This window comes from Pinus tabuliformis, chromosome J (assembly GCF_031772625.1).
Source record: "Pinus tabuliformis cultivar Carrire ecotype Pingquan chromosome J, CPIR1, whole genome shotgun sequence".
Taxonomy (NCBI): Eukaryota; Viridiplantae; Streptophyta; class Pinopsida; order Pinales; family Pinaceae; genus Pinus; species Pinus tabuliformis.
Window position 1 is genome coordinate 549328671 of NC_142295.1, and position 27755 is coordinate 549356425.

At 30.2% G+C, this 27755-nt stretch overlaps 1 protein-coding gene across 1 annotated transcript; it reads right to left on the minus strand.

Annotated features, from left to right (window-relative positions):
• Nucleotides 1–21404: 21404 nt before the first annotated feature.
• LOC149228187 (uncharacterized) lies at nt 21405–21722 on the minus strand. Its single transcript, XM_089380698.1, has one exon. The coding sequence runs from the start codon at nt 21720–21722 to the stop codon at nt 21405–21407; it is 318 nt and encodes a 105-aa protein (XP_089236824.1).
• Between the last annotated feature and the right edge of the window lie 6033 nt (nt 21723–27755).

Sequence of the window (27755 nt, forward strand, 5' to 3'; positions counted from 1 at the left end):
TAATTTCTTTCTAAATATTTATTTAATTTGAAATTACATAAATTTTATTACTTTACACACACACACACACAGATATATATATATATATATATTTTTGTAAAACAAATAAATAACTATTTCCACATCTATTATTAAAAGTAATTGAATTTTATTTTTGATATTATATATATAAAAAGTAAAAATAACATAAAAAGAATATGCAATAAATTACATATTCAAAATGTTTCATATAAATATTTTAAAAATTGATGCATTACCAAATTTTGTAAAATATAAATCTATTTGTTTTAAAAATTTATTGATTATCTATAAGCTCGAAGGTTATTTAGAAGAAGCAGGATGTGGTGGCACATTCTTAGCTGGGATAGTCGTTATCCTTCTTCTCTATGCTGACGATATTGTTCTTTTGGCAAGGTGCCCTTCTGATCTTGATAAGCAACTCAAGCTTCTTAAGGATTTCTGCTCTACCATGGGTATGACTATTAACATTGACAAAACAAAAGTTATGATTATCAAATCCAAGAAGGACACTTGCGCTAATTTTATGTATGACAATAATAACTTGGAGGAAGTGTACTCTTACAAATACCTAGGAATTGATATCCATCACAAGCTCAACTGGAACCATAATATTGAGAAAAGGATCAATGGGGGATGGAAAGCTAATAATTGTAAAACAACAAACCTCATAATGTGGGATAAAAAGAAGTTCCTCTTTGAAACTTTAGTCACTCCTGTTATCTTATATGGCTGTGAAGTTTGGGGCTGCAGCATCTCCAGAGAATCATGGAGAAAGATTGAGCAAATCCAGAAGCGTTTTATAACTTATAACCTGAAATTAAAAGTAATACACCCTATCCTATTCTCCTTATAGAAGCAGGTCTTTCTCCTATTGAGAGCCTGGCTATGCTCAGGTTTCTGTTGTACAAGCACAAGCTCAATAACATAGACAATCATAGACTTCCTAAGCTAGCTTTAAATTCCAACCAAAACCACCTAAGGCTTAACCGAGGATGGCATAAGGACACAAGGGCCTGGTTAAGCTATTGGGAGATCAATGAGAATGATGCTTTGCAAAACATAAATAACATTAAAGATATTGTTACTTCTAAGTTCAAAGAAAAATTGTGGTGTGAGAAATATTTAGCGTCTAAAAGAAAATTAAGTTATTATAAGAAGGTCATCAACCCCACCCTTGAAGATCAAAAGTATCTCTCTATTTTAACTAGCTCAAAGAAGAAAATTAATATAGCAAAGATTAGAACGAATTCTCATGAGCTCCATAGTGAAACTGGCCGTTGGGCAGTTCCTAAAATGCCATGGATGGAAAGGATCTGCCATATTTGTGAGAATAGGAGCATCGAGGATGAAAACCACTTCCTCTTAGAGTGCCCTGCATACAACCACATTAGATCTCAATTTCACAACCTTTGTTACAATACTGACCTTCCTAGCCTTTTACAATGCCAAAATTATAGTGAACTCGGGAGGCTTCTCTCCAAGCTTTTTGAGCATACGAATAAAATCTTAAATCAAAATAAATAATTTGTCTTTTTAGGTCCGATAGATCATTATTTGGTCTCAGCGGACGTTAACCATCATCATCATAATCATCATCATTAAAATAATTTAATTCATATTTAAAATAAGTTAATTCAAAAATGAATATTTAGAGTGCAAAATAAATATTATAATAATTAAATAAATATATTTTATTTTATTTTGTTGGAGCAATGTTTTCACTGTACAAAATAATTTAAGAAAATATTTTATGTTTTGACATATTTTCATCATACCTAGTAAGGCTACAAATATTGACAACAACTCATTAAGCTACAAATATTGACTACAAACTTCCTTTTTCTTCATGCAATTTGATTGAAGCTCAAGAAGCATCTTCCAACTGAATAGCATCTTCATTGTCATTAAATGCACATTTTTATACAATGTGTTTCCATTACATTTTGAATTGACAATATCCAAGTTATCTGGACCCTATTATTTAGTAGCTCCATAGATTTTTTAGCTAAGTCATATGAGAATTAAGATTATTGGTCATCTAGTAAAAGAGGTTTTTGTAGAAACAAGTGTAGTAAGTTGATATTGATGTTGATATTGATATTTATTTAGTGTAAGCATTCATTCACGAAAAAAACCTAAATTTTAAAACATTTTTTATTATAAAATTTAATATAATGATTTTCATATTACTAAATGTATAATCATTACTTTTTCTATGTTATATATATGATTACAAATTAAACATGGCATATTTTTATTTTCTCTTTAATATTAATTAATAGAATTTCAAATATTGACTATCATGTATTTCGAAATTCATATTTACTATTTAACTTCTATCTAATATAATTATAAAATTACCATATAAATACAAAATAACACATAACATTACAATTATTTTAATCAATGTTGCTTTATTGCAATATAAGTTTTATATTATATATTATTTTATGCTAAAAATTTATCTGGAAAGTTATTATTATCAATGTTGCTTTATTGCAATATAAGTTTTATATTATATATTATTTTATGCTAAAAATTTATCTTTAAAGTTATTATTGTTTTCATTTTATACTAAAAGTTACAATTTATTATTGTAACAAATTTTATATTTTTTCACAAGTATAAGTCCATATATTTAACATGACACATTTTATTTATTAAGAGTATTTTATAGCCTAGTGTGAAGAGGGGATGTGTAAGTTTGTTAGTTAGTTCAATAAAAAAAGATAGAAATAATTAATGTAGACAATTCAATTATCTCATTACGAAAATGAATATCTATATATATATATATATATATATATATATATATATATATATATATAGACACACACACAAAAATTTGAATACAATTATCTCATTTAATAGTTCTTTTATCATATACTTTGAATATGAATGGATTATAAATTTACCTTCAACAATTTTTTTTACCACATTAAAATTCCAAATTAGTTAAAAGCTTAAACATCTTTACTCTTTATTAAAGTCAATACCATTTCATAAATCAAAGTAAAAGACTTAGTTCAACACAAAAAACGAAGATATTGCTCCAAAATATTTTCATATATTAAAATCTCCAAAAACAAATATATTCAACCCTAAAGTTGTAATATTTGAAAATTATGTTATCATTCCATGTAAAAAACATTATTAAATCTAATTCTGTTATAACCATACACATTTTTATCAAAATATAATTATAATATATATAAAATTTTAAACATATATTATGTTTTAATTAAAAAAAAAACCAAAATATATTATTTAAAAAAAAAAACTATGTGATTGCAATATCAAAAAAAATTGCAAACATTAACGTCACATGGATGTTGTCTAATTTCTTTTATTGAAAAAATTAAAAAAATCCAATGCTATACCTTCAACATAAATATGCTTTAATATACTATATAAAATTTGTATACACACATTTACATATACATACTTTTAAGATGATTAGATATTTTACTGACACTGTTAGTCCATTGGCTCCATTGGCTTTATTGGAAATGCTAGTAAAAGATCTCTAACCACACTAATAATACTAATATTGCATCTTAACCAAACCAACTCACTCCAATCTCTGAAAATATTGTTGACACATTTCAGTAAATAAAATAAAAAATTTATAAAATTTATGTCACGCTTCCACAAATAATTTTTTTTTTATTATAATACAGCAATGTTAGTTTTTCTACCTAAGCATTATTACTATGACTTACACATTATTGGATGCATTCAAACCTTACCAATACTTAAACATTGCTACTTTGTTGTACTCATGGCTTGATATATATGTTGTTATATTCGCACTCACATATATATCCACTTACGTTCCACACACTCATGACTTCAATGATTCAATATACATTATACCCTAATTATTTGTGAATGAAAAAGGCATAATCCACGACTTATGGAAAAGATTAATCGTTGACCACGCAATATATATAGTTGTATGCAATGTTGATCATGGAATGTTTATTACATATCCCGAGAGATCGGGTTTGATTGTTTGTCCGGCCACCGTATTCCCGGACCAGGTGTATGCATCCTCCATCGTCCATTTGGAAAGATGTGCGGCAGATGGCAATCTTGCCATGTGCGTCCTGTACATGGCCCTGACTCCTCGGCCTTGATGCTTTTCGCGCCAGAGAACCTCCACGGTAAACCGGCAATCGTATGGTTGACAATTCTTTCTGCAGATCAAGGGTTCACAATGAGCCACGAGCCGGTAACCTTCTGGAGGGTTTATAACTTGTCTAAACTTTCGGGTTGCCATAATGTTTATTCCATTTCCTCCGCCTCGTTCCAGCTCTGTAGCCTCATGATGCTCCGCCGCATCGGTCTTTGGCCTCAGGCATGCAGATCGGGCCACCATTCATCCTCATTGCTGTTTGAAGGTAAGGTGCCGTGTTGCAGAAACCAGGTGCAGCTCGGTTATGGTTATGGTTTAGTTTCTTTGCTCTGGATTCCTTACAGTTTTAATACCAAGTTTATATGATGCTAACAGTGTGTAGTTTTTGTGCAGAAATGGAATCCTTCCGCCGTAAGGGACGAGGGTTCTTCTCCTCCTCGTCTTCCTCACCGACAGGTAAGTTTCAACCCACTTGTCGCCGCTATACATACGAGTTCTGTGTAGCTAGAGTCTAAGAGGTGCTCGTCCGCTTGACAGGGGTTCCGACACTGAGTCTCAAATCTGTTCCCTGCACAAGCTCAGGGTCTATTGAAGGCATGTAGTATTAGCTTTTGTATATTAAAACCCTTCGCTAGGACTCCGAGGGTTGCATTACTGGCTCATGAATGATTTAAAGTTCTGTCTCAGGCACTGTACTGACATTTTATTCTTTTTGAAACACAGTCTAATATTATTTCTTGAGCTCGGCTTCGGTTCTAATGGTTGTTTAGTCTTTGTTGTATATGGATATAGTACCTTTACGACCGTCTGGTCATTGGTTTCAATGGGTCGTGCCATTTGCTTCCAATGAACAATATAAATGTATTTCCAGATCTTTTTTACATGTTTGAGTTTTTACTACCGTTCAGATGAATGACCCTAAGGCCATTCGACTCCGGCTTGGTTACTCCACTGGCTGAGCGTAAGCTCCCGCTGCAATAGTTACCAGGTCAGGGTTTCCACCGGCCACAACCGCCTGAGAGAGCATGTAACCCTGGTTACCCTGCTCTGTCCTCGGCGTCCATTATTTATACATATGTTATACAATAATGATGCATGTTTCATTTCAGCGTTTACCTAATATGTTTAGAGTAATATGAATGCATTCTGTTTCAAATACCCGTTGAGGCCCTCCTCACGGCTTTACACCAGGGTTTCTATATTTAATACCCTTATTCATTCGAGCGTTTTATATATTACAGTGTGAAGAAAGACTCCAGTTCGACATTGCTGTGAATGTGAAAGTATATATAGATAGTCTCTATATTTTCCTTTTGATGCGGAACACTTGTGTCCATTACATCTTAAAATGTTGCTGTGTAATGTTTCTTGGTTCGGTTCTTGAACGCGTCTTAGGGTTTCTCAGTAATCTTTACAGAACTGTATATTCTCGTTTAATAATGAGGCCTGTACATTTGGTTTAGCTTCTTATATGCTAATGGTTGCAAATCATTTGGAATGGGATACGTTTTCCCTATCGCAGGCCTATCTCTGCATTCTCTGTTATAATACAAAAGACTGCATTCTCTGTTATAATATAAAAGACTGCATTCTCTGTTATAATATAAAAGACTGCATTCTCTGTTATAATATAAAAGACTGCTGTAATAAAGAGGGTTTTGTTCTTCCTTATACTCAGTTATAAATGAGTAACTAGTATCGAGCTCTGTTTATAGAGTTATTCTTATTTTTATGTTATTCTCAGGAAAGGAACAGCTAATATTAGTCTCAGTCCGAGTTATAGAGTTCATCTTTCTTTATCATTTATCCTCGAGAACAGAACAGCGAATATTAATCTCTGTCCGAGTTAAAGAAATTAATCTTCTTTACATCTTATACTTAAGAAAGAACAACTAATAACCGTCTTTATCTGTGTCTTAGAAATTACTCATCTTTATCATATATTCTCAAGAAAGTAGCAGTTATTACTAGTGGTTTTTCCTTCGACACAGAATAATAACAGAAGTATTTCTAGTAGGTGTGAGCATTATGAGCCATACCTGCTCTTCCGCAACCTACTTGTTATTGCTTGCCAAACCTCCCGACCGTAGGAAGACTTCTCTCGTTGATCTTCCACCCCCAAGCAATTGCAGGTCCTACTCGACCGCAATAATACTGGACTCGCCAGTAACGCTATCTGATCCCAACCAGACTTAGCGTGCACAGGAAATTCTTTTCCTCTCATGCCATCTGATCCTAACCAGACATAGCATGCCAAAAGAAAAATGCCTTTTCCTTCCTTGCCATCTGATCCCAACCAGACTTGGCAATTCCCCTTTTTCCTCTGGGGTCTCAACTACCTCAAGGTAGTTAGGGTTTCCAGCATAACTGACTCATCAGTTACTTAACCAAGATTAATCATAACTCAGTTCTAATAATGTCAACACAATTATTTTTCCATTAACACAAATTTAATAACCAGAATATATATATTTCAAATAAAGTCTCATGTTCAATAATTACTTTTACCATTTACCAACATTACTTTTCACAGGGGATATTACAATTTATAAAAAATAAAAAATAAGTAAATAAAATAATTATATAAACTATTTAAATAATGATGGCTCATAGATCATATTAAATCATGTTGAATCAGTATTTAGTTGGTTGAAATTCAGTTGGTTGAAACTCTTTACTAAGTCTTTGGCACTCCCTCATGAGAATAAGTTGGTTTCCCAATTTGAATCTTCCAGACTGATCCATATTAAAGAAATTCAGTTGGTTGAAACTCTTTACTAAGTCTTTGACACTCCCTCACGGGAATAAGTTGGTTTCCCAATTTGAATCTTCCAGACTGATCCCATGGAAAGAAACAGACTTTTAAAAGAAAATAAAATAAGATAAGATATTGTGGAGGGTTGACTGACCTATGATCAGTAAGGGCAAAGCCGAAGTAATCTTTAATGACAGTACAACATTCGGGCATAAGGTCACCGAAATCGATGTAGTAGTAGCATAAGGCCGTTTCTACCGTTCGGTCGTAATTGCACTTAAATTCAACCATTGCAATATATTGATGGTAAATTATCAAAAGAATATTTATTTTATTTCACATTAAAATATTTTAAAATTTTGACTATATACCATTTATAATTTTTAGTAAATAAAAATGATAAAAAAAAGTTCATCTATCTTTGTAAAATAATTTAAAATTTATAAATAAATAATTATTAAATTAAATATAATTAAGTTTAAAGGTTACTACTCAATATGAGGAGATGTATAAGTTTGTACAATTTTCTATATTTCTTCAAATAAAATTAAAAACCAGAAATTATGTTTTAAATAAAAATTAATGTGGGCTATAATAATAAAAAAATGAATTAAAATTTATATTTTTTAGCATTCAAAAATATAATTCATTAAACAATGAAAAATAACCCATTGTAATTTACACTCTAGAGAAATTTGTACATCAACAAATTTGATCCCTCTAGACTAATATTAAATCTATATTTAAAATAGGTATATATTAATTATAACAAATAGATTGTTTATACAATAGTCTTTTATATGAAAATTAGAGTTAATAAAATTTCTTAATTTCTACTTATAAATATATTTAAATTATCTAGTATTATAAATAAGATAAAAAAATAACTAAAATTATATCATACATATAAAAGCAACTTTTAATATCCTCAAAGTTATATTTATATTTTCATTTTTTCCTTGACATATTTTTTTATCTAACCCTTCATGACTTAAAGTGATTTCCATTTATGTCAACTTTTAACTTAATTACAAACCAATATCAAATCGTATTAATATAACAGTTTAATGTTTCTATTAATTAATTGGAAAACTTAACTTTTAACAAATACTATATTGTATTTGACATTTTAATATTAAGATAAAAATAAAAAATAAAAATAAAATTTATTGAACAAAAAATACTATGGCAAGATGAAGAATGTCCTATCAATGTACACATTTACTCATTAACCATGTATAAAAATATTATGTGTCAACTTTAAGTTGAGGAAAAAAAGGAATTACATATTTTATTATAAAATGGACAATTTTGCTAAATAAAATTTTCTTATATATTTATTTCCCTATCTAACTAGAATATGAAATTATTAGAACTGAAATAATCTCAAATCCCTAAGGCACTCATGTGGCACTAATCTAATATAATTGGAGGAAAAAAAAGGAATTACACATCTTATTGTAAAATGGATCATTTTGTTAAATAATTTTTTCTTATATATTAATTTCGCCATCTAATTAAAATATGGAGTTATTAGAATTGGAATGATCTCAAATATCTAGGGATTAAATCAATCTAGGCTGTCAATTAAAAAAATAAAAATAGGAAATTCAACAAATCTTCATTCATCTTAAGTTGAAATAAGAAGCCTTTGGAAATTATAAAAATCAAGAATAGTACAAATTAACAACTTTTGCAAGAGAGATATTTTATTAGATATACCATTGCATCAAATATCTAAAATATATATATATATATATATATATATATATATATATATATATATATACAATGTAAAGTGTGGATGATTTCATAACTCACACAAGCTATCTACATTGAAAAAGAATGTAACAATTCACTCCTTATCAAAATGCATTGTAAATAATAATATATTGGAACAATATTATTTCTCTAATTGCTTTTGTCAAAAATAAGGTGGGTCAACAAATATCTTTGATTCTCCACACAGGGAGAAACTTGTCTTCTATGTTGTTAAAGATGTCAAAAAACTCCTCGTGGGGAGTATTGTTTTATATATACATTTATTAAATCGTTATATACATTTGTACTGATAAATTGAGAAAAAAATTAAACATGTAAATCACGCCCCCAACAAGTTGATCTTCATCTTCTTATTCTTATGAATATTCATTTTTCTTTTGAGCAATTTATATATATCTATCACATTCTTCCTCTTGTTGAACTTCTTCTATGTATTCATGAAATATAACATTTTTCCTTACAAAGACATTATGAGAGATGGGATTGTTGATTGGAGTAGAGATGTAAGGGTTCTCTTTCCCGAAGTGTTAAGGGTAGTAGAGGGACGCACAAGACAACCACTTTAGTGGAATATTAATTTATTTAACTATTTTCTAAAGCTGGACATAGGAAAAATTAAAAATTCCTAAATTAACTTATGATTTAATATTAGACCATCATCCTATAAGATAGATGTTATGGTTGAGAAAAAAACTATAAGAGGAGAGATACTGAGTAAGTGGTGTATTAGTTGGGTGCAAGTAGTGTGTGAGATTGGTGATAGGAAAAAACTAGGTTTCAACAGATCACAATGGCTCAACATCCAAGGAAAAGATCGAGTGAGGGTTGAATTGCCTTAACTCAGGTAACATTTGTGCAGATTCAATTTCACATTTTTTCTCAAAGAGGAGAGATCTTTGCTTGTACATGTGCACAAACATGTAGATTTGTGTGGTATTTTAGTAGATCAAGTGTGCATAAGGAAGATCTAGTTATATTGGAGGTCGATCACTTGTTTTCCTAGTGTCAAAGGGAAGTTATCCCTTGTAATGTTATTAGGAAAACCCTTTTTCTAAAGATAATATAAAGACACACAAATATGTAAGTTTCCCAAGAGTTATTATTTTGGGGTTTATTAGGTATATATTGTGTTCAATGCGTTGAGGTGGTTTTCTTCCTATTTATTTTCCATTTTTCATATATCAGTGGTTTAAATTTCCAATATGAAATTATTTGTATTTCTATTTTTTACACTTATAAAGTTATGAATCAGTGAATTTTAAGGAAATCTAATAGAGGCCATATATTTCATAAAAATTGTGAACAATACAATAATAAATAAAAAATGCATTTGATTGCCTTGGCATCAATATTTCTTCTCTCTTCTTTTGGAACATGGAAAATGCCCTGCTCCCAAAAATTCCTAAGAGAATAACTATTGGTTTATTTCCATAAAATTCCTCATAAGGGTTTTTTTACTATAATTTTTTTTAGGGGAACAATTCTTCGGACACATAGCAACAATTATTTCTTCGGCCCAAAAAGCACTCAAAATATTATTGTCCTTAATTAGGCTATGAAAACATTCAACCAACATTATATTTTCCCTTAACTGCTCCATTATGCTCACCATTCTATTAAGGATTATGTAGTATTGTGTATTAGTATTGAATACCATTGTTTTTGAAACATTTGATGAATGTCCTTGATGGGTATTCTCTTCCTTAATCCAACCCAATAATGGTGATGTAGATTCCTACCCTTTCTCAACCATGTTTTAAATTCTTTAAAAAAGTTTGAACACATCACTTTTCCTGCACATATAATAAACTCCATGTGAATATAATTCTATCATCAATGAAACAAAGGAAATAAGAAGTTCCACCAAGTGTAACACACATTTATATGTATTAGCTAAAGAATCTTGCTTTTCCTATTTTATGTACTTGTAGGAAATTATTATTTACACTATTTCGCAATGCACATTCCTTAGGTTCATCTTGTACATTCTATTTTTTTTAAATATTCAATTTCTTTCATTTCAAGTAACATAATATATCATTATGATTTAAATAACCATATATTGAATGCCATAATTCTTCCATTGACATTGTATTTGATGAAAATCCTTAATGATTGTTCCATCAAGCTTATACAATCCTCTCACTTTTATTCCTCCTAGTGTAACTTTCTACTACTCCTATATGTCATTCACAACACATCGTGTCTTAACAAATTCATCTTTTAAATCTTGAGCTTCAATGGTGAAAACTGAAATTGACATAGAATATACATTAAATTCTAGTTTTATTTCATATGAAAACTTTTAAAAGTCATGCATACATCTTGAAAACCTGTTGATTAGTGTCATCTATGATCTCCAAGATAAATATTAGCTTATCCTCATAATATATTTTAAGCCAATCCATTTTTCATGTCAAATGAATAGCAGAAAGTCAATAATAATGCCTTAACATATGTAGTTATTTTTTATAAAGGAGCATATCAAATGAAAAACTTGAGGATTTAAAATAATTACTAATTTTTTCTTCTTTATCAACAAAATTGATTGAAATATCTCTCTATGTAGACTCATTAACCTCCATCTTACTCGAATCCAAAGAAAAATGTCCAAATCTACCATGATATAGCCATCAAACGTTCTTCTTTACATTGATATCTATAATGCCCTTACACAAGTACAACACTCAACATCATTAAGATATTTATTTTATTTACAGTTAAAATATAATAATAATAATGATTTATTATTTTAAGGTCACTCAGAATCCAAGCACCAATCAATGTATGTGAACCCCTTATTTTACAATGAATTAAAAGCTTAATATTATCTCAACATTAGATATAATGAAGAAATACAACCATTCAATTAAACTCATCAATAAGTTCCCATCAATATTATGAGAAAAAGTTGTAATTTTCTATAATTATATAATTATGGTAGAAACTATTTATTATAATGCTTATACCCTCACTGATATTTAGTAATGTTTTGTGTATCTCACTTATTTAATATATTATTTATTTATTAGTAGATGAAATTGTTAAAATTCTATGTAGAATTTTTATTTTTAATGGAAACATAATGTAATTTTCAAAAATGGAAGTACTTTGCAAAAATCTTAATGTACTTTTCAAAACTGAATGTACTTTGTAGAAAATTAAATTTTCTATGTTGTTGCGTTTACTTAGAATGCAAATTTTTTCTTCTAATCATTTTATATCAACAATTGTAGATATAACATAAATTTGAGGATCATATGAAGACAACCAAACAAAAATATAAGACACTGAGAGTTAGGTCCAATGACTAGGGAAAAACCAGCAAGGGGAAAACACAAATGATTTTTCTTCAATTAGATTTCTTCAATTGTTCAGGAGAGAGAGAGAGAGAGAGAGAGAGAGAGAGAGAGAGAGAGAGAGAGAGAGAGAGATGAATAAAGTCACTAATATTTGATCAACTTGAAGCTGAAGTGCTCTTGCTCCTTGTTTGAAGATCTCATTCTCTTGATCAAATATTGTCCTTCACACTTGCTCTAGCTCTTCCCTTTTTCTTAGTCTTCAATTTCTCTCACACTTCTCTTGCACACACTCAACACTGGCTCTTATTGTTCACAATCAGCATGCTACTCTCAACTCTCACTTGGTTTTGCTTGAATAGATGAGAAAGGAGAGGAGTTAGTAATTGAATTCATGCCTTGAGACACTAATGGAATAATTGAATTCCATGAGGGAGGAGTTACTTGAGGATAAGTGTAACTCATCCCAAGAATAGAGAGAGGTACACATGCCTTGAGGAGTTACAATTCAAATTATGGACAGAGAGATTTACACTTAGTCATGAGAGAATATTTGGCAAGAGTTAGAAATTTACATTCTCTTAGGTGTGGGGTTACTATTTTATTCCAAGAGAGAAGTTTGAATTTCCAAGTAAGAGATTCTAAATTTAATTTACTTATTCCATGAGAGAATTCATTTTTTATTAATCCATTAAAGGTAAATGTCTTTAGACTATTTTATAAAGAATAATATCAAAATAGAAATAATAATAGTAAGAATAAATATATGAAATCTTGCCTTGTATAATCATGATTGAATTAATTTTAAGTGGATTCCATATGCCAAGATCATCATTGATCATTGAGAATTGATTTTCTATTTTTGGAAATTCACTTCCAAATTGAGATGTGGCTCACTATTTTTGGAATGTCATATTAGAGTTTTCATAAATGAAATTTTATTATAGGTGGTTCAAACATAACGAAAAGACATGATTTCTTCTAGGAAAAATTCATTCTTGATCTACCGAATTTAAACTGGAATATAGAAACATTTTTTAGTAAAAACGTTTTGACTTTTACTATTTACAAAAAAAATTATCTAATGTTTTCAATATTTTGCGATATTCTTTATTAAAATCCAAGGAAATCTATTCTTTTATTAAAGTTATTTTGTTGAAAGTTAAACATATTTCTAAAAATATTTGAAAATTAGTAAATTATATTCTAATTGGTTAATAAGTTTGATTGAACTAATTACATGTGGTTACATATGGTATTTATTTAAGAAAAAGAAAACTAAAATGAATTATTTTTAAATTATTTTCTGAATTGTTATAAATTTTGATTGAACTAATTATTTGTAGTTTGATTTGACATTTATAAAACAATTTAAACACCAATTAAAATAAAACTTTAATATATTACAATGCCTAAATATTTATCACACACTCATCAAATCACTAGAGAAATTGGAGTTTCAAAGAGAACTTTTGTTTGAAAAGAGGTATAACCTACTAAGGAGATTTTGATCATTTATGTGTACTCTTTGGGCCCTACACGAGTTTTGGGCCCTGCAGATTTATTGTGTTATATTTACCTTTGCTTTTTTCATGTTTAGCATGTGTGTTGAGAATTTAAAGTTTTGTTATGTTTGAGATTTTAAAAAAGGTTGTTAGTTATTTCAACCAAGAATGCCTAAAACAATTTACTATTACTAGCATGATGTTAGCTTTTTATCTTTTTTTGACGTGCACTTATCAAATTTTTTGAAGCTTCAATAAGCATTTTTGTAAGATGTAGTGTTAAATTTCCATTTATATAAAACATATTTCATTCAAAATAAACTTCATTTCTAAACAGACAAATTTAGGCATATGCACATACCTCATTTCGTTCGGTTGATGTTGATCCTTAGCCAACATTGATTTGTGGTTAAATCCAAATCATGAGCTCCCACTTACAAATTGATCAATTCCTCCTAGCTAATAATGGATTAGCCTCTGTAGCTCCTAGATCTAGAAGACTTCGAGATCAAAATATTCTAGCCCTCATGCCAAAAAATCTAAGAAAAAAGCCCAAATATCATAGGTCTATAGCCAAATTCCTAAACCCCATAGCCTGTCCCTCAAGTTTTCCCCAATCTACAGAGTTTCTATCCAAGATTCTTAATTTTTCTCCCTTTGTCAAAATTTCCCATGCAAAAGAAACCCCTTATTCTCATTTTAGATTGTTTTATTTAAGGAAGGTTTCTTTTCTCCAAAGAAACCCCACCTCCCAATTGTTTGATCATCCTTGACCTTATCCATAAAAGTGTATATATTAATGCTTGAGTTGGTGACCTTTATTTTAATTAAATATATATTAAATGAGCTTTTAATTATTCATCGAGTATAGAATCTTTCTCGAGCCTTTATTTTAAGACACATTGGCATGTCTTGTCCAAAAATTATTTTTATTAATGAATATTAAATTAATATATTTTGTTGTATTCTTCGATAAGTAGGTAAACCGTGATCTCCTTGACCTCATCTCCAACATTTGAGTCTTTGTTTTGTTGATTTTTTTTCCTGATCTTTGTTGTTCTACAAATACTTGAGGTAATGTCTTATTACATGTCTTGTTTCATAATAGGCTTTAGATCTCAATGAAACATTTTCATAATCAAGTTTTTGAACGCAGACATATTATGAAGCCGTTAGATTAATCTCACTTAGACAATTGCAATGATCCATCTTTAATAACTCATGAAATATGATTATTAACATGCATACAAGGCATGTGCATGCTAGCTACATACACATGCATCTCATGCATTGTAATATTATACATGCTAGTTTGATTTTATAAAAAACTCTAAGCGTAGGGTAAATGAATTAATTGTCAAAAGTATTAATCAAAATTCTATACAAAGAATAAGAATAGAAGGACAAGGAAGAACAAGAGTATACATAGGAAATAGATAGTGTCAAAGAAAATGCATCAAAGGAAATAAAAATTAGTTTGGAAAAAAACATACTAGTGAGGATACTTTGGATTCACTAAAAATGGAAAAGCAACAACCCACTTTCATTGCTGATGCATCGCATACATCCTCAACATGTCCTCCAATATCTTATTGACCCTCTCTATCTCTCCAGATGTCTATGGATGATAATTTGTACTGAAGGCCAACTTTGTGCCCAAACGTGCAAACATCTCCTTCCAAAACTTGGAAGTGAACTTTGCATCCCTATCTGACACAATATTCCTTGGAACACCATCCAATCTGACCACATCTCTGATGAAAACTATGCTACATCACTCACTTAGAATGTATACTTCACTAGAATGAAATGTGCAAGTTTTGTCAACCTGTCCATGAAAACCATGATGGAATCATGTTGTCTCACTATCCTCAGAAACCTTGTGATGAAGTCCATCAAAATGACCTCGAGTTTCCGCTATGGAATCACAATCAACTGTAGCATTCCACCTAGATGTTTACATTCTACCTTCATCCACTGACAATCAAAACACCTAGCCACAAACTCTGCTACATCCCTCTTCAGATTCGGTCGATAATAAAATTTATTTAATATAGTCAATGTCTTTTGATAACCTGGGTGACGTAAATATGGTTTGACATGAAACTCTCTCAAGATCACCTTCTTCATCTCACTGTTGTTTGGCACACATATCATGTCTCTAAATCTAACCCATCACACTATTGTGAGGCAATAGTCCACATCGTGTCCACCTGCACCTACACTTGGGTGACTACATTTACCAGTACTATTTCGCTACCTATACCATCACCTACACCTATATCAATACCATGTTGCAACCTATGCATAATCTCCATATATCAAACATCCTGCTGACGTGCCTGCAATATCCTATCATGTAAGTTTGTCCCATAGGAGCTCATAGTTGCTAAGTGATTTACCTCTAACTGCCTACTAAAAGCATCTGTCACCTTGTTATCTTTTCCTTTGGTGTACCTGATCTCAAACTCAAACTCACTGATTGTGGCCAACCATCTAGCTTGCTGGGCATTCAAATTCGGCTAGTCAAACAAATATAGCAACCATGGAAAATTTTAGGGGCTAATGTTCGCCCTTAGGTGAAATTAAGCGGTTTTAAATTTTTAGTGGGCGAATATTTTGTATCATAGTACAATTTTACAAATCGCCTCAAATAGCCCACCTTATTTTAAGGGAGAGGGTAAAAAAGGTAACTTTAGCCCTCGAAATTAGGAGTTACAACCTTCCATTCGCCCTAATTTTCAAGAATAGGTTTTATTTAAGTGAATCCTATGGGCCAAATACCATAGTTATAAATGAGGTATGGTAAATTAATAAAAATATAAATAAATGAGAGGTATGGTAAATAAATAAAACATTTTTTATATTTACTCATAAGTCACCTTATATACATGCAAGGGTGTAAACAAATAAAAATATAAATAAAGTGGAGGTATGGTAAATAAATAAAACCTCTTTTATACTTACTCAAAAGGTATGGTCAATAAATAAAAATATAAATAAACTAGATGTATGGTAAATAAATAAAACATCTTTTTATATTTAGTCCATAACCCTCTTTCTATTTATGAAGGCTCAAAAAAGAGGTTTTATTTAAGTGAATCCTATGGGACAAATACCATATTTATAAAAGAGGTATGGAAAATTAACAAAAATATAAATAAACGAGACATATGGTAAACAAATAAAACATTGTTTTTATATTTACTCCATAAGTCACCTTATATTTACAATCACTCAAAAAATGTGTTATATTTAGGTGAAACCTATGGTAAAAATACTATGGGCCAAATACCATAGGCTAGATTATTATTAATACCATGCAAAAAAACATTATTAACCCTAATATTACTATTAATAAAAATAAAAATGGCACATGGTATTGACCCATGGTATTCACATGGAATGTAGCCTATTTAAATGGGGGAATTAAACCATCACACATCCATGTTTACTCTGGATCTACTAAGCCCCGAGAGGATCAAATATCGTGATATGCAAAATAGCATAGAGTGAAAAAATATTTGATCCCTCTCGGGGCTTGGTGGATCAAGAGTAAAAATGGATGTTGTAATTTAATGTATGTTAAACATTTTAACTTGGTTAAAATAAAAAATAAAATAAAAATCAATTATTAATTCTATTAATTTTTATAAATTACTAATAGTAATTTTTAATATCTAGGTTTATGATAACCCATGGTATTGGCCCATGGTAATACCATGGTATTCATGTGAGCATAGACTATTTAAAGGGGAAATTATATCATCTTAGATCCATCTTAATTATGGGTCTACCAAGTGCTCAAAGGGATAAATAGATTTCATGCCCCTAAGAGTGGTAGATGTGGAGTTAAAATGGATATAGGTTGGTTTTTATAAGATGGGTCTACCAAGTGCTGAAAGGGATAAATAGATTTCATGCCCCTAAGAGTGGTAGATGTGGAGTTAAAATGGATATAGGTTGGTTTTTATGATAATGAAGATATTAAATAGACTTAGGAAATTATATTATAAAAACATCTTAAGGTGAATGGTTAAATCTACATTTAGTCACTTCACAAAATTTAGTAAAAAATACCAATATCTCCATTAATATTGGTTTTTAACTTTTTTCTTATTTAAAAAAAAATCAAAACAATGAAAACTTATCACTCTTTCCACATCACCCTTGCAGAAGATTTCTCGCCATTTTTGAAACATTCTCAATATGATATCTTCATGAAAAAGTTTAGGTACTAATGTTGGATTAGTTGTTTGAAAAATAAGTTGGTTTGTACAACCTTTCATCTTCTGTGCTATTCTTAGTTTGTCATAATGATCTGCAGGGGCTGGAGCCATTGCACCACGCTTTCCTAAAAGGTGGAGATTGTTCACCAAAAAGGAAATTAATCTACATGTTACAAAACTGTTAAAAAATGTGAGACCTATGAGGGTAGTGAATTATGCTAATAAGCAATTTAGATTGGGAGAGACATAATTAAGTTTTATTATTTAATTGAATATTTCCAATTAAAATAATAATAAATCTACATTTATATATTCATATATTGACTGGAAGGATTCTCACAATTGTCACTTCTTTCAATTAGATCCCATTTAAGCCTTTGGGATACCCAATACTTTCTTATATAATATATTTGGGGCTTGCTACTTGTTGGCGTGTTGGGGTAAACAAACTTGATGTGTTTTTTTTTTATCTCACAGTTGGAGTCTATGGAATAAGAAATAAATTTGATAGCTTGAAAAAAGTGGTAGCTTGACAAGAGTTGTAGAGAAAAGATTAATCTCTCCTACCATGATAGAACTCATTGTCAATATCAACACCTACAAGAACTTTGTTGTGGAATATTATCAAAACTAATAGAAGGATATGAAAGAGTGTATTGTAAGAACCTTGACAAACACAGCCATTGAAACTTGGAACATTGTTTGTAGGAAGAGAAAATTGTGTTTCTTTTTTCCAAACATGTATGTTAGTATATTACAGTTTAATGAATATGTTTTCTTATTATCATATATGGTTTCATACTTTAACAAAACATTCACCAAGACTTCACAATGTTTTATTATTCAGTAAAAGATTTGCCAAGATCTTATAAGATTTTATAATTCACTGAAAGCTTCTCCATAACTGTATAAGATAATATAATCTAGTGAGAGATTCGCCAAAAGAATTATATATACATATTATATTATTCATAAAATTGCCTCCCATTTTTCCTATGTATCATGGGGATTAGCCCATTTATTATACATATAAATTTAGGGTGGTTCTTAAAATTTTCCCCGATGGCAACCCAATATGATTGTTCATCGAAACAAACCTCCTGCCGAGAAGATAGTGCCTCCACATCTTCAAGGAATCTATGATCGTGGCTAAGTCCAAATCATACGTTGGATAGTTCTTCTCATGCTCCTTTAGTTTTCGTGACTCATAGCACACCACCTGTTAGGCCTCCGGGTGATTGTGCGACGGGCGCCGAGCAAAGGCGTGCACGAAGGCGCGCGGACGGGCGCGCGGGCGCAGGACGGGCGCGTGCTGAACGGGTGCACGACACAATTGCGACGATGTGCGGTCACTTTGCGACAAAACATGCGACGAAAGGAGCACTCACGAAAATGGCTAAGTGTCTTTACACTTGGGCGTATATGTTATGAGAGCATGTAAACAAGGTTTATAAGCATTGGACAAAGGACAATAAAATATACCCCAGCCGACACCATAAAGCATAAACGTGGGGGCATTCATATTAATGTTTAGAAGGTCGGCCTAAGGTAAATACGCATGGATGACATGCGTATAAATGGAAGGAGGTTGCACCTCATTTGAACCATTCATCTTCGCATAAGATTAAACACTCATACGCACAAGGGTAAACTGCGCAAGGGTAAAGGGAGGTTACGCATATCTCATGCGTAGTCCTTCTAAAGTGCAGATTTGGACTGTTAAGTGTTGGTTTGGGTGAGGCAAGCGTGCTAAGGTGGAAATTGTGTGCAGGACTTGGCAGAGTGAGATAGGTAGCTCAGGTGAGCATTCTTCTTTGTGCAAGGGTGCACATAATTGTAAAAGGCTGTTCTATGCCTTGATTGTAAAATTATTCTAAGTATTGGCTTGGAGTTTGCCAAGCATTACTTGTGTTGTAATATTGATGAAGCTGTTATAATATATTGTTGGGCAGACTTTCTGGGAGTTGCCCCTCCCTTTGTACTTGCTTATTGTTGATGTTCTCGGTTTATTGTTCATGGTTAATAATTGAGAATGATCTTCACTAAAGTATAAAGGATAATGCTTTATTCAGTTGCAAAAACACAAACTAAGTATGTTAATGTTGGAGTAGGCGTAGTCCACGAATGTTAGTATTGTTAAAAAGAAAGCGTTCGGTGGTGCCGCACCTCGCTACAAGCGGTTGGAAGGCTACCGCAGGTGTAGGGGCGTGACACCACCTATCCATCCTGCATAAGTACCCCACCAAGTACTATCTTGCAACCATCTCTTCACACTACAAACTCTTTGAGAGGATCTACAATTTTTAGAATTCATGCATGTGTTAATAACTTCTTAAGTTGCTCAAAACATTATTTAATTTAATTTTTACATGATTTTAATTTATGTAAACTTATAATAATATACAAAATTTTGCATTGTTAACTAGGAAAAGAAAAACTAGCTAAAAATGTATATTCATTAAGAAAAGTCTTTTGGTAGAAATCACATAAGAGAATCTTTTGTGGATGCATTTTGATCCAGCGAGTGTGGTTCATCATCATGAAGAGGCAGACCATTGCAAAGGCGCTTAAAAAGAGACCAATGTAGAGACCATAATTTCAAGTAACGACTATATTTGAACAAGAATATTTAAATTATGTATATTCGATTTTGACTTTTATTATTTCCTACATCTTATTTACTTTTATTTTATTTATTTTCTATTTTACTTTTATATATACTATTTTAGTTTGGGCTATTAAGGGTAAATGGCATCTATGCTCTTTCCAGGGTAAATGGTATCTCTTATGTTGAACAAAATTGTTGTATGAGATTGTCTACTTAGTTTTTCCACTAGTGTACTTTATGTAAACTTAGGATAATATATATTTACAAGAAAAACAAAATACTAACCAAAGATGTATGTTCATTTATTTTTTTTTATTATTGGGCACATCTTATTTACTTTTATCTTATTTATCTTCTATTTATCTTTATATATACTATTTTAATTTGGGCTCATAACTCTCTCATGTGTAAATGGTATCTCTTATACTCTCCTCAAAAAAAAAACTTTTGGACATTTTCTAGCTAGTTTTTCCATCATTGTACTTTATGTAAAATTATGTTAATATAAATAATTTTGGCTAGTTTACAAGAAAACAAAACTAGCCAAACATATATATTCATTTTTATTTCTTTATTATTGTCTAAATACTATTTATTTTTTATTTTATTTATATATATTATTTTAATTTAGGCTCATAACTCTCTCATGGGTAGATTGTATCTCTTATACTTTCCTGGGTTTTATACAAACAACACCACATCTTAGACATTTTCTACTTTATTTTTCCTAGTACTTTATGTAAACTTATGATAATATAAAACAAAACAAAAAAACAACCCAAAAAAAAAAACAAAATGCAAACGTTAACGTCACATGGCTCTGGTCTAATTTCTTTTTTGAAAAAATTAAAAAAATCCAATACTATACCTTCAACATAAATATGCTTTAATATACTATATAAAATTTGTATACATACTTATAAGATGATTACATATTTTACCGACACTGTTAGTCCATCGGCTTTATTAGATATGCTAGTAAAAGATGTCTAACCACACTGATAATACTAATATTGCATCTTAACCCAACCAACTCACTGCAATCTCTGAAATATTGTTGACACATTTCAGTAAGGGCAATCTCCTCTGTTAGGGACCCCGCAAAGTCGAGGCAGAGCTGCAGGAACTGAAGCGGGGTAGTTTGTACTGGGGGTACCGATCTCAATAAGGCACTTGCATACATCCCGAAAATATTGGTCGTCATTGGGGACTTTAGCGAAGTAATCTTTAATGACACTACAACATCCGGGCATAAGGTCACCGAAATCAATGTAGTAGTAGCATAACGCCATTTCTACCGTTCGGTGGTAATTGCACGTAAATTCAGCCATCGCAGTCGCCACTAACGCCAAAAGGCAGACGCTCACCACAACCTGTCGCGCCATCGCAATTTTTGATCTCCCGTGGTTACCTGATATGTTGCCTACACCATTCGCATTGTATATATATAATGGGTATATTTTCCTATTTCACGGCAAAGGGATATCCCTCAGCAGAGATTTTTGAGGTGAAGGCCGTTCATATTTTCTACAACCCTGCTCCTTTGTTCCACTAATTTCGCTCGATCTCACACCTCTCTTATCTATATCTATATATAACGTGCATTTTAAGGAACGGGATAATGTGTATATATTACCATTTCACGGCAGATAGCCGTTCATATTCTCTAGAACCCTGCTCGCTTTGTCCATATATTACTCGTACAATTATTTTCCATCATATATTTACTTTTATTAGAAAATTTTACAAATATATTGATGGTCAATTATCAAAAGAATATTTATTTTATTTCACATCAAAATATTTTAAAATTTGGACTATATTCAATTTATAATTCTTATTAAATAAAAATAATAAAGAAATATATATCTATTTCCCTATTATCTTTTTTTTAATTGTAAAATATTTTTTCATTTAAAATTTATAAATAAATAATTATTAAATTAAATATAATTAAGTTTATTTATTTTTTAATTGTAAAATATTTTTTAATTTAAAATTTATAAATAAATAATTATTAAATTAAATATAATTAAGTTTAGAGTTTACTACTCAGTATGGAGATGTATAAGTTTGTAAGTTGCTTTGTGTTTTTTTCAAATAAAATTAAAAACAAGAAATTATGTTTTAAATAGAAAAATAATGTGGGCTATAATAATAAAAAATGAACTAAAACTTATATTTTTTAGCATTCAAAAATATAATTTTTTAAACAATGAAAAATAACCCATTGTAATTTACACTCTAAAGAAATTTGTACATAAAGTAATTTGATCCCTCTGGACTCATACTAAATCTATATTTAAAATAGATCTATGTTAGTTATAACAAATATATTGTTTATACAATAGTATTTTATATGAAAATTAGAGTTATAAAATTGGATTCAATGTTTATCATCAATTACTTAACTTCTACTTATAAATATATTTAAATTATCTAGTATTATAAATAAGATAAAAAAATAACTAAAATTATATCATACATATAAAAGCAACTTTTAATATCCTCAAAGTTATATTTATATTTTCTTTTTTTCCTTGACATATTTTTTCTTCTTGGGAACCCTTCGTGACATAAAGTGATTTCCATTTATATCAACTTTTAACTTAATACAAACCAATATCAAATTGTATTAATATAATAGTTTAATGTTTCTATTAATTAATTGGAAAACGTAACCTTTAACCAATATTGTATTGTATTCGGCATTTTAATATTAAGATAAAAAAAAATTATTGAACAAAAAATACTATGGTAAGACGAAGAATGTCCTATCAATGTACACATTTACTCATTAACCATGTATAAAAATACTGTGTCAACTTTAAGTTGAGAAAAAAAAGGAATTACATATCTTATTATAAAATGGACAATTTTGCTAAATAAATTTTTCTTATATATTTATATCCAAATCTAACTAGAATATGAACTTATTAGAATTGAAATAATCTCAAATCCCTAGGGCAGTCATGTGGCACTAATATAATTTAATTGGAGAGAAAAAAGGAATTACACATCTTATTGTAAAATGGATCATTTTGTTAAATAGATTTTTCTTATATATTAATTTTTCCATCTAATTAAAATATAAACTTATTAGAATTGGAATAATCTCAAATCCCTAGGGATTGAATCAATCTAGGTAGTTAATTAAAGAAATAAAATAGGAAATTCAACAAATCCTCATTCATCTTAGGTTGAAATAAGAAGCCTTTGGAAATTATAAAAATCATGAATAGTACAAATTAACAACTTTTGCAAGAGAGATATTTTATTAGATATACAATTGCATCAAATATCTAAAAGTATTTCATATATATAACAATGTAAAGTGTGGATGATTCCACAACTCACACAAGCTATCTACATTGAGAAAGAATGTAACAGTTCGCTCCCTATCAAAATGGATTGTAAATAATAATACATTGGAACAATATTATTTCTCTAATTACTTTTGTCAAAAATAGAGCATATGAAAAAATATCTTTGACTCTCCACAGAAGGAGAAACTTGTCTACTGTGTTGTTAAAGAGGTCAAAATAACTCCTCACGAGGAGTACTGTTTTATATATACATCTATTAAATCGTTATATACATTTGTACTAATAAATTAAGAAAAAAAATATAAACATGTAAATCACGCCCCCAACAAGTTGATCTTCATCGTCTTAGTCTTAAGAATATTCATTTTTCTTTTGAGCAATTTATATATATATATCTATCACATTCTTGCTCTTGTTGAACTTCTTCTACGTATTCATGAAATATAACATTTTTCCTTACAAAGACATTATGAGAGATGGGATTGTTTATTGGAGTAGAGATATAAGGGCCCTCCTTGCCTAAGTGTTAAGGGTAGCAGAGGGATGCACAAGATAACCACTTTAGTGGAATATTAATTTATTTAACTATTTTCCAAAGTTGGACATAGGAAATATTAAGAATTCCTAAATTAACTTATGATTTAATATTAGACCATCATCCTCTAAGACAGATGTTAGGGTTGAGATAAAAACTATAAGAGGAGAGAGACCGAGTAAGTGGTAAATTAGTTGGGAACTAGTGTGTGAGACCAGCGATAGGAAAAAACTAGGGTTCAACAAATCGCAATGGTTCAACATCCAAGGAAGAGATCGAGTGAGGGTTGAATTGCCTTAACTCATGTAACATTTGTGTAGATTCCATTTCAAATTTTTTCTCAAATAGGAGAGGTTTGTGCTTGCACATGTGCACAAATAGTTAGATTTATGTGGTATTTTAGTAGGTCAAGTGTGCGAAAGGAAGATCTAGTTATATTGAGGTTGATCACTTGTTTTCCTAGGGTGAAAGGGAAGTTATCCCTTGTAATCTTATTAAGAAAACCCTTTTTCTAAAGATAATATAAAGACACATAAATATGTAAGTTTCCCAAGAATTATGGTTTTGTGGTTCACCAGGTATATATTGTGTTCAATGCGTTGAGGTGGTTTTCTTCCTATTTATTTTCCATTTTGCATATTTCTGTGGTTTAAATTTCCAATGTGAAATTATTTGTATTTCTATTTTTTACACTTATAAAGCTATGAATCAGTGAATTTTAAGGAAAACTAATAGGGGCCATATATTTTTTAAACATTGTGAACAATACAATAATAAATAGAAAATGCATTTGATTGCCTTGGTATCGATATTTCTTCTCTTTTCTTTTGGAATGTGGAAAATTCCCTACTCCCAAAAATTCCTAAGAGAACCACTGTTGGTTTATTTCCATAAAATTCCTCATAAGGGGTTTTTTACTATAATTTTTTTTAGGGGAACTATTCTTGGGACACATAGCAACAATTATTTCTTCAGCCAAAAAATCACTCAAAATATTATTGTCCTTAATTAGGCTATGAAAACATTCAACCAACATTATATTTTCCCTCAACCACTCCATTATCCTATCCATTCTATTAAGGATTATGTAGTATTGTGTATTATTATTGAATACCACTGTTTTTGAAACATGTGATGAATGTCCTTGATGGGTATTCTCTTCCTTAATCCAACCCAATAATGGTGATGTAGATTCCTACCTTTTTTCAACCATGTGGTAAATTCTTTAAAAAGGTTTGAACACATCACTTTTCTTGCTCGTAAAATAAACTCCATGTGAATATAATTCTATCATCAATGAAACAAAGGAAATAAGAAGTTCCACCAAGTGACTTAATTTGGGTTGAGTAACACACAATAATATGTATTAGCTAAAGAATCTTGCTTTTCTTATTTTATGTACCTGTAGGAAATTATTCTTTACACTGTTTCGCAATGCACATTCCTTAGGTTCATCTTGTACATTCTATTTTTTTTTAAATAATCAATTTCTTTCATTTCAAGTAACATAATATATCATTATGATTTAAATAACCATATATTTAATGCCATAATTCTTCCATTGACATTGTAGTTGATGACAATGCTTAATGATTGTTCCATCAAGCTTATACAATCCTCTCACTTTTATTCCTCTTAGTGTAACTTTATACTAATACTATATGTCATTCACAACACATCATGTCTTAACAAATTCATCTTTCAAATCTTGAGCTTCTATGGTGGAAACTAAAATTGACTTAGAATATACATTACATTCTACTTTTATTTCATATGAAAACTTGTAAAAGTCATGCATATATCTTGAAAACCTTTTAATTAGTGTAATCTATGATCTCCAAGATAAATACTAGCAAGAATATTATCTTCATAATATATTTTAAGCCAATCTATTTTTCATGTCAAATGAATAGAAGAAAGTCAATAATAATGCATTAACATATGTAGTTATTGTTGATAAAGGAGCATATCAAATCAACAACTTGAGGATTTTGAAATAATTACTGATTTTTTCTTCTTTGTCAACAAAATTGACTGAAATCTCTCTCTATCTAGACTCATTAAGATATTTATTTTATTTACAATCATTTAAAATATAATAATAATAATGATGATTTATTATTTTTAAGGTCACTCACAATCCAAGCACCAATCAATGTATGAGAACGCCTTATTTTATAGTGAATTAAAATATTAATATTATCTCAACATTAGATATAATGAGGAAATGCAACCATTCAATTAAAATCATCAATAAGTTCCCTTCAATATTATCAGACAATGTTGTACTTTTCTATAATTATATAATTATTATAGAAACTATTTATTATAATGCTTATACCATTACTAACATTTAGTAATGTTTTGTGTATCTCACTTACTTAATATATTATTCATTTATTAGTAGGATGAAATTGTTAAAATTTGAAAGTTCTATGTAGTTCTTTTTTAAATAGAAACTTAAAAGTTCTATGGAGAAAATTGAATGTACTTTGCAAAAATCTTAATGTAATTTTAAAAAAGATGAATGTACTTTGCAGAAAATTGAATGTACTTTGTAGAAAGCTAAATGTTCTATGTTGTTTCAATTACTTAGAATGCATATTTTTTCTTCTAAAAATTTTAGATCAACAATTGTAGATAGAACATAAACTTGAGGATCATATGAAGACAACCAAACAATAATATAAGACACTAAGAGTTAGGTCCAATGACTGGGGAAAAATCAACGAGGGGAAACCCCAAATGATTCTTCTTCAATTAGATTTCCTCAATTGTTCAGGAGAGAGAGAGAGAGGGAGAGAGAGGGAAAATGAATAAAGTCACTAATATTTGATCAACTTGCAGCTGAAGTGCTCTTGCTCTTTGTTTGAAGATCTCTCTCTCTTGATCAAATATTGTCCTTCACACTTGCTCTAGCTCTTCCCTTGCTCTTACTCTTCACTTGCTCTCACACTTCTCTTTCACACACTCAACACTAGATCTTATTTTTCACAATGAACATGGTACTCTCAACTCTCACTTTCTCTGGCTTGAATAGATGAGAAAGGAGATGAGTTACAAAATTAATTCATGCCTTGAGACAATAACAGAAGAATTGAATTCCATGAGGGAGAAGTTACTTGAGGATAAGCGTAACTCATCCCAAGAATAGAGAGGGAGGTACACAAAGCTTGAGGATTTACAATTCAAATTATGGAGAGAGAGAGTTACACTTAGTCATGAGAGAATATTTGGCAAGAGTTAAAAATCTACGTTCTCTTAACTCTAGTGTGATGACCCCGGAGAATGTAAATATTGGAATTTTACTTTGGTAAAAGACAGAGTTGGAAGATTGTTTCGTTTAAAAAAAAAAAAAAAACTTTAATCATATTATTTTATTATTGTGAATTAAAAATATATTTCTTGAAATGATGGCAACTTCTTAAAGGAAGATTGGAAGAGGAAATCAGTTGTCAAAATAGCATAAAACTACCTTCCCTAACTGGAAAGGCCTCCAGGGGAAAAGGGAAGGGAGAGACAAAAATTCTGTGCTGTAAGGACAGACAGAAAGAAAA